The sequence below is a fragment of the Malurus melanocephalus genome, unplaced genomic scaffold, assembly GCF_030028575.1.
Source record: "Malurus melanocephalus ecotype Western Australia unplaced genomic scaffold, MMel_1.1 scaffold_453, whole genome shotgun sequence".
In the NCBI taxonomy this organism is placed as follows: Eukaryota; Metazoa; Chordata; class Aves; order Passeriformes; family Maluridae; genus Malurus; species Malurus melanocephalus.
Window position 1 is genome coordinate 167529 of NW_026623685.1, and position 8661 is coordinate 176189.

Consider the following 8661-nt stretch of genomic DNA (forward strand, 5'->3'; position numbering starts at 1 on the left):
ACCCCACAGTGCATCCCCCAGGGGCAGATAAACCCCACAGTGCATCCCCCAGGGCTGTACAGGGCCAGCAGGGCCCTGCCGGGTGCTCAGAGCTGCTTCATGCCTTGCAGGAAAAACATGCAGAGGAACAAGCAGGTGGCCATGGGCAGGAAGAAGTTCAACATGGATCCTAAGAAGGTACTGTGGGATGGGGAGCAGGGATGGTTAGCAGTCTGTGGGGCTGTGCAGGGCTCTCCCACCTCCCAGTCCAGGTTCCTGAGGCTGGGGCAGAGCCAGCAGCTGGGGCAGGGCTGGCAGAGGCAGCTGCACACCCCAAGTGCCTCTCTTGCCCCACTCCAGGGCATCCAGTTCCTGATTGAGAACGACCTGCTGAAGAACACGTGCGAGGACATCGCTCAGTTCCTGTACAAGGGAGAGGGCCTCAACAAGACAGCCATCGGCGACTACCTGGGCGAGAGGTGCACTGCTCTTGGATCTGCTGGGRGTGTGGTGGGCTCCTGCCACCTGAGAGATGGGGCACACAGCCCTGARCTCACAGAGCTGCAGAATGAGGGYACCCAGGGTGCTSTTCACTCCATGGCTGGCTGGTGTGTGCAGAGCAGATCAGGGCTTGAGCAGGGCATAGCTGCAGCTTTCCTCCATGGATGAGCGGAGTCTGGAGCAGTGTAGGGACCATGGAACCACTCAGTAGCCGCAGGATTGCTGATCATTGATTGCATCCCTTGTGCTTTGTTCCCACAGGGATGAGTTCAACATCCAGGTCCTGCATGCCTTTGTGGAGCTGCACGAATTCACCGACCTCAACCTGGTGCAGGCTCTGCGGTGGGTAAGGGGTGGGAGCTGAGCCCGTTGAGGGGAGGGGGATCACCATGGCAGTCCAGCCTGGCTGGGGAGCCCTGGAGCCCCAAATCAGTGGCACATCTCGCTCTGCAGGCAGTTCCTGTGGAGTTTCCGTTTGCCTGGGGAGGCACAGAAGATCGACCGCATGATGGAGGCGTTTGCSCAGCGGTACTGCCAGTGCAACCCCGGCGTCTTCCAGTCCACAGGTGAGTGCCTACTCCAGACAGCCTCCCTGGCATCCTGCCCGTGTCTGACTGGCCCCTGTGCCCCCACAGACACCTGCTACGTGCTGTCCTTTGCCATCATCATGCTGAACACGAGCCTGCACAACCCCAACGTGAAGGACAAGCCCACGGCAGAGCGATTCATCGCCATGAACCGCGGCATCAAYGAYGGGGGGGACCTGCCCGAGGAGCTGCTGCAGGTGAGGGATGGAGTATGGAAGGGCCAGGGCAGGGCAGGGCCCATCACAAGGCTTCCAGGGCAGAGCAGAGCTGATTCCTTGTCTTTGTGCCAGAATCTGTATGAGAGCATCAAGAATGAGCCCTTCAAAATCCCTGAGGACGACGGCAAYGACCTCACCCACACCTTCTTCAACCCCGATCGGGAGGGCTGGCTGCTGAAGCTTGGTGAGTGCCAGCAGAAAGGGAGGGCAGGCTGTCCTCAGGGTGCAGTGCCCCTCTCACACCTCTGCAGCTGGCCTGGCTCTTGAGAGCGTGAGGAGGCTGCAGAGACAGGCACAGCCTTTGCAGGAAAGGCGTCTGTACATCCAGCCCTCCATCGTCCCTGGGCTGGGCAGCACTCAGAGCTGACCAGGCCATGTGGAGCTGCTGGGTGGGCATCTTGGGGGATTGTGCCCCAGGCTGGGCACCCCTGGGGTGCAGATGTGCTACCAGAGTCCAGTGTCAGAGCACAGAGAGCTCGAGGCCCCTCAGGGCACTGAGCTGCAGCAGGGTGTGTGGAGCAGGGCCCTGGAGCGAGCGGCGAGCTGCCCCAGGCTGCGTGCGTCCCCTCCATGCCACAGAGCAGCCCCTGCCTCACCTTCCCACGGCATTATCACCTCTGCATCCYGGCTCCACATGCAGGCAGCATGCATGGCATCCCTGCTGCACCGAGCCCTCCGCGCCCTGGCTCCTGTGGCTTCTCTTCTCGGCACTCTGGGGAGTCCTCTGCCCGGGTTCAGCAAGGAGGGCCTGGGTGCTGCTAGGATCAGGGTCTGGTGGGGCCTTTCCCCGGGGTTCCTGAGTTCCCCGGGACTCCAGATACATGGTCAGCCCCTTGGCAGGGGAGAGGGGCCTTACCCCACCTCAGGGGCTGAGCAGGAGCTGCCTACTCCCTGCCCTGGGGTAGGGGGACACAGGGGACAGCCCCAGGCTCTCCCGTCCCCGACTGCAGGAGCCCTGTGCACCCAGGTTCAGGTTGGCACCACCGGTGGGGTGGCAGAAAGGCAGCAGAGTGGCTGTGGACCCCATCTGTCCTGGGGAGCCATGGGGTGGAGGGAGCCAGCCCTGTGCCAGCAGCTGAGGAGCCCCACCCCACAGAGCCACAGCGAGCCAGGGCACTCAGCCCCACACGGCCCCCCAACCCCTCACAGCTTCCCCGCTGCAGCCCAGCCCCACTGACCYGCAGGGCAAGGGGGGGCTTTGGGGTGCCTCTTTATTTTTTTTCCCTTTTTTTTTTTAATTTTCTTTTCTCCCTCATTTATATGTTTCCATGATTTTGGCTCTTCCTTTCCTTGCCCCCAACTCCAGGAGGTACGTACCCCTCTTTCCCGCTCTGCTCACACCGCTGGGGCTTCGTTTCCTTTGCGTTTTTAATTGCTGGTGATGAGTCTCATTGCTGCTGCTGCTGCTGCTAACCCCACACTGCCCAGGGACCTCGCCTGCTGCAGGACAGCCCCTCTCCACCTCCAGGCAGGGATGTGGGGTGCTGGCCCTGCCCATGCCAAAGCCTGTGGCCCCTCTGGGGCAGGATGGGGCACAGTGCCACCCACCCAGCTGTGCATCACCGTGTCACACACAGCTCAGCCTGGCCCTGGCTCTTTGCCTCCGATGCCCCAAGGGATGGGGCAGGTTTGGGTCTCCTTGGGAAGGGCCCAGCTGGTGCACAGTGGTTTGGGGTGTGCCAGGTGCCTGGAGCTGGATGGGAGCAGGATCTGTCTGTGCTGAGGGCTCACTGCAGTCCCCGTGCTGGCACCAGCGCTGCTCCAGTGCCTGCACCTTGAGGTGTCAGGGAGCGTTGGTGTTGGCCCTCGGAACTGCTGTGGGGCAGGGACAGGGGTGGGCTCAGCTGGCATGGGGGAGCAGGGCCCAGGGCCTTTGTGGGGCAGGTGATAAACAGGACCCCCAGTGTACCCCGTGCTCCTCGTGCCCGGGGCAGATCCAGCAAGGGAGAGCACTCATCCCAWATCCAGCCCTGCTGCCGTGGCTGCTGTGCAGGGAGCTGGCCGGGGGTGAGCAGGGCTGTCCCAGGAGCAGCTTCTCCCACTGTGGTGGCAGCTCTGGAGCTCAGCCCTGGCCCTGGGTCCCGCCTTGCCCGGCTCCAGGATGAGCAGGCCCATGGTGGTTGTGGACAGAAAGTCCCTGCGTGGCTGCAGAACCTTCTGGCTGTGCTGGGCGTGTGTTTGGGTGGGATTGGGCAGCGCTGCCAGCCCGGCACTCACGCCCTCACCTCCATCCTCATCCGTGCGCTTGCCGCTGTGGCTCGGGGCGGTGTGTGCTGCCTGCTGCTGCTGCCGCCGCTGCCTGGCTCTGCTTGGCTCTGTGTGTGCTGCCAGAGCCCGTGTGTCTGCGCGGCTCCACGCTGCCCGGCCATGTGCCCACGTGTGCCATGTGCCCACGGGGCTCCACGCTGCCCGTGCCGTGTGCCCGCGTGTGCCCGTGCCATGTGCCCGTGCCGTGTGCCCGTGCCATGTGCCCGGCCGTGTGCCCGCGTGTGCCATGTGCCCGGCCGTGTGCCCGTGCCGTGTGCCCGTGCCGTGTGCCCGGCCGTGTGCCCGTGCCATGTGCCCGGCCGTGTGCCCGTGTGTGCCATGTGCCCGGCCGTGTGCCATTGCCGTGTGCCCGTGCCGTGTGCCCGGCCGTGTGCCCGTGCCGTGTGCCCGTGCCATGTGCCCGGCCGTGTGCCCGGCCGTGCTGGCAGGGCTGTGCCCGACTGGCTCTCTTTGCTCCCAGGAGGCAGGGTGAAGACGTGGAAGCGGCGCTGGTTCATCCTGACTGACAACTGCCTTTACTACTTTGAGTACACGACGGTGAGTGGGCTCCGTGCAGGGTGAGCCCGGCTGGGCAGGGAAGGGGCCGGATTTGGGGGTGTTCACCCCACACTAAACCTCTGCTTGGCCACACCAGGATAAAGAGCCCCGTGGCATCATTCCGCTGGAGAACCTGAGCATCCGCGAGGTGGAGGACTCGAAGAAGCCCGTGAGTGCTGTGGCAATGTCCTCTGGGGCTCGGGGGCAGCTGTGGCTTGGGCAGGGAGAGTTGGGAGGTGTTGCAGCACCCTTAGATGTGCCCAGGAGAAATGGAAGGCCCCAGAGTGGTCACTGCCTCCACCATTGTAGTGGCCAAGTGCAGACCTGGAGCTGGTCACCACAGTGACCAGGGCACAGGAGGGGCCAGGGGGTGACAATCATGGCATGTCTGTCCCTCTCTGCCATGTTAGGGTGGCTTTGCTGGGGCAGTGCCTTTTCCCTCCCCGTCTGGGGTCCCCTTTGGAATTGGGGGCTGCCCCTGAGCAGTCTCTCCCTCCCAGAACTGCTTCGAGCTCTACATCCCTGACAACAAGGACCAGGTGATCAAGGCCTGCAAGACAGAGGCGGATGGACGTGTGGTGGAGGGAAACCACACCGTGTATCGCATCTCTGCCCCCACGCCCGAGGAGAAGGAGGAGTGGATCAAGTGCATCAAGTGAGTGCTTGGAGGAGTCTGTGAGGGCACACCACTGGGTCCTGCCTGCTGCCCTGCAGGGCTGGGGGAAGCAAACTTCCCCAGGGACATGAGGGACCTGCCCAAGGCTAGCCAGGCAGGTCACACCATCCCTGCAGCAGTTTGCCTGACCCAGCYCTTGTCTCCCCTGCCAGGGCAGCCATCAGCCGGGACCCCTTCTACGAGATGCTGGCTGCCAGGAAGAAGAAGGTCTCCTCCACCAAGAGGCACTAGCAGCCAGAGTGGCCCTGCGAGGCCAGCGTGCCCGTGTGGCAGCCCCAGTGTCCCCCAGCACGGGGGTCTGCGGGGCAGAGAGCACGCTGCAGCCTGGCCCTCAAGGCCCAAGGCCGAGCTTCAGCTTTGCCRTTTCTTTACTGTGGTGGGAGGAGAGGGGCACAGGATCTCTGTGACTCTGCCCCCATCACTGCCTCATCACCAGGACAGCATCTTCACAGGCTCAAGCTGGAACACAGCCCCCGTACACCCCTGGGAGCCGCAGCCTCACGCCACGGGCACCCTCCCTGCCTCTGACCCCCAGGAATCCTGCGGCCACAGGGCACTGGGTCCCCCAGCACCCGCCTKCACAGGCACCTGGGGTGTCCCTTCAGGAGGGAGCAGCTGGTGGGGAGCAGCTGGTGTTGGTTTTGGGGTGTCAGCCCCAGGGAGGCCCTGCCGAGACACAGCGCCCGGCCCTCGTTGTAGCGGGCCTGGGTCTGTCCTGGGCATCCCCACGCTGCTGCCTTGGACCCTCCCGGCCATCCCCTGCTCTGCAATGGTCCCCACGGGCACAGCAGGACTGGAGGGCAGCGGCTGGCAGTGTCACAGTGAGCAGGGTTGGCACACAGGACACAGAGGTGCCCTGGCCCAGCCATGGGTGGTGTGGCAGCACTGGGTGTCACTGTCCTGGCACATCCTTTGGCACAGCCCTGGCCCGGGGGGCACGGTTCGGTGGTGGGACATGACCAGGGCTGGAGCTTGCCCTCAGGATGGTGGCTGGTGGGGGTCTGGCTGTGGCCCCCACCTCTCTGCCTCACCCGTGTCTTGTCCTCTCCCCATCCCCACGCACAGTCTGGAGGCACCTGGATCAGTATTAGTCTATTTATCAGAGGTGTAAATACTCCTGTATAGTTTTCTCCTTTTAGATTATTTTGTATGTGGGTGGTTCAGTGCAGAGACCTCATGGGACTGGGGCAGGGGGGTAGGATTTTTTTATTCTAACCTTTTTTTTTTTTTTTTTTTTTTTTGCCATGGCCTTGTAAACTAGAGCTGAGGATCAGCAGCAAATAAACACTGCACTGCGCTTCTCTTGGCTTCCTGTGCTGTGTGTGCAGCGTGGGGCGGGCAGGAGTGCCCTGCCACTGCCAGCCCTGCCCCTTGCCCAGCCTGGGACTGCACTTGTGCCCTCCTGTGCCTTGGATGGGGCAGCMTTTGAGTGGGGCCAGGGTGGGCAARCAGCCCTTGCTGGGSACAGGACACTGTGGGTGTGGAGGGGGAGGGCAGCCCTGCRGTTGGGCTGGTGCCAGTGCCCGTTGGGCTGGTGCAGGGTCCGTTGGGGCACACTGTCAGTTCAACTGTGACCCTGTCAGTTGGGGTGCCAGCGGTACTGGAGAGCTGTGACAGGACAGGAAAGCAGGAGAGMCAGGTAAGGTTGGCTGGGGAGGGGAGCAATAGGGTCTGCCGGGGATGGAGTGGGTCAGGGGCAATAGGGTCTGCCGGGGATGGAGTGGGTCAGGGGCAATAGGGTCTGTCGGGGATGGGGTGGGTCAGAGGTAATAGGGCCTGTCAGGGATGGAGGTCAGGGGGTGATAGGGTCTGTTGGGGATGGAGGTCAAGGGCAATAGGGCCGGCTGCTGATCGGCCAGGCAGTGATGGGGTGGGTTGGGGCTGCTGGGGCCAGGCAGGAATGGGACTGGCAGCTTCCCCTAGGACTGCATGTGCAGAGGGAAGGCTGAGGGCAGGGAKGGGYGGCATGGGCAGTCAGGRGGTCAGGGTGGTGGGTGTACACAGSCCTGGCTGAGCAGGGTTTTGCCCACTGGACTATCCCAGGTGCTGAGTAGCTGYWYCCRAGCTTGGTGCTGGCACGATGGCCACACTGAACGAGGCACATGCCCTCCTCGAGAGCATGGCCACGGCGCTGCTGCGGATCCGGTCAGACAAGTGGGCCAAGTTTGTGAGCAGCGAGGACATTRCAGTCATGCTGGAAAAGTTCTTCCAGCAGCAGGATATGGTGGAGCTGGTGCTGGGGCTGAGTGCTGCCGGGCAGCCCCTGCCCACCACCTCCTTCCCACCCACCCTGAAGGGCAAAGGRATCTACTTTGTGAAGAAGAAGGGGGAGAGCATCACCAACGAGAACTGTCGGAGCGGGCTGCTGGTGGGGGACATGAGCCCCTCACCCGTGGAGCAGCTCATCACCGTGCTGCTGGAGGTGGGTCTGCCCGCACAGCCACTGCCTTGGGGCCAGCAGTGTAGCTCACCAGCCTGGTTTTCTCCTGGCCACAATTGGATYGCTTCCTCCCTGCAATTTTAGATACTCCTGGTAATGCCCACTTCCCTCTGCCCTGCAGCTGGGAAATGTCTCTGTGAATTTCCCTCAAACTTCCCATAAATATTCCCACTGCCATCCCACAACACCCKAAAGCTGCATCAGTTCCAGGAGCCCCCAGGATTCCTCCTCAGTGCTGGGGGTTTTGCTCGTGTGCCCAGCCCCTGACTCCACTAGATGCACTCACTGGCCCCTTCCAGCACTTCCCAGCCCATGAGAGCTGGAAACCCAGAGCAAGGGGCCTCTTGGTGTCACTGATGGKATAAATATCAGCAAAACCCATCTGTGACTGCACTGAGAGTGCTTTGATGGGCAGCAGGAGGGAGCACTGGGRTGCCCACTGCCCTGTGTACCCCATGACCAAGTTTCTGACCTAGCCCTGTCTCCCAGGTTGTGTCCCCTCTGCTCCTGAACCAGGACGAGGGGCTGGGCTGGCCCAGGACGGTGGTGGAGGATATTGTGCAACACACTCACCAGCTGCAGAACAAGATGTTCATGATGAGTGGGAAGATACAGGGAAAGCCACTGCTTCCACTGCCAGAGCACCTGGTCAGCTGGGATGACTCGGGCACCACGGACCGGTGGGTGCTGCTGGCACCACTTGGTGYCAGAAAAGCCTGGCAGGGGTCTGGGGCAGGATAAATCACTCGGGGAGGGACAGGAGCTGGACACGGGCTCGGTTCCTGCACAGCCCTGGGCACAGCTGAGATGGCCAAAAGCAGGCACGAGGGGCTTCAATGGGGCTGTTTGAGGCTCCCATGGGACAAAACCCATCTGCCTTTCAGCCTGGAGGGGCCCTTGGATGGCTCAGTGCTGCACTCCATCGAGACTGTCATCATCGAGTGGTTCCAGCAGGTTGAAGAGATCTTCAGCCAGGACTCAGCACAGCCACTGCTGGAGGGGCTGAATCCCCTGCCCAAAGTCGAGTTTGATTTCTGGCAGACCAGGATGATCAGCCTGGATTGCATCAATGAGCAGGTACTGTCTCACCCGAGGTGGTGATGTGTGCCCGTTCTGATCCCCCCATGCTCAGCCCCCCATGCTGACCCCCCATTCTGATCTGCCCCCTGTCCCCCTCCAGCTGCTCTCCCCCCAGGTGACCATGCTGGCCAAGGCACTGGAGAAGGCTGACAGCTGCTACTGGCCATCCCTGCAGAACATGTTCAGGACTGTCAGTACTGGTGAGCTCCATCACAGGGTGCTGGCTCCCTCCAGCACGGTGTCCCCATCCCAACAGAGGGGGATTTTCCAGCGAGGTGTCCCCATCCCAACAGAGGGGGATGCTCCAGCGAGGTGTCCCCATCCCAACAGAGGGGGATGCTCCAGCGAGGTGTCCCCATCCCAACAGAGGGGGAT

General features: G+C 62.4%; 2 protein-coding genes across 5 annotated transcripts in view; both read left to right on the forward strand.

Annotated features, from left to right (window-relative positions):
- Positions 1-6067, forward strand: part of CYTH1 (cytohesin 1) — a 16056-nt gene extending 9989 nt beyond the window's left edge. For 2 of the 4 annotated variants that reach the window (XM_057380476.1, XM_057380475.1), the window contains exons 4-12: positions 111-177; positions 340-458; positions 742-822; positions 934-1264; positions 1358-1469; positions 4014-4090; positions 4188-4259; positions 4591-4745; positions 4919-6067. In XM_057380476.1, coding sequence (XP_057236459.1) covers positions 111-177; positions 340-458; positions 742-822; positions 934-1264; positions 1358-1469; positions 4014-4090; positions 4188-4259; positions 4591-4745; positions 4919-4997 — 1093 coding nt within the window. In that variant the 3' untranslated portion in view covers positions 4998-6067. Of the gene's footprint in view, positions 1-110; positions 178-339; positions 459-741; positions 823-933; positions 1265-1357; positions 1471-4011; positions 4091-4187; positions 4260-4590; positions 4746-4918 lie in introns of all 4 variants that reach the window. The other 2 variants (XM_057380478.1, XM_057380477.1) reach the window with 2 other exon arrangements.
- Positions 6068-6852: 785 nt separating this feature from the next.
- The window catches only part of DNAH17 (dynein axonemal heavy chain 17), a 35080-nt gene continuing 33271 nt past the window's right edge, over positions 6853-8661 (forward strand). Inside the window, exons 1-4 of the mRNA XM_057380493.1 lie at positions 6853-7188; positions 7696-7886; positions 8091-8283; positions 8387-8486. Of these exons, the coding sequence (XP_057236476.1) occupies positions 6886-7188; positions 7696-7886; positions 8091-8283; positions 8387-8486 (787 nt within the window). The 5' untranslated portion in view covers positions 6853-6885. The remainder of the gene's footprint in view (positions 7189-7695; positions 7887-8090; positions 8284-8386; positions 8487-8661) is intronic.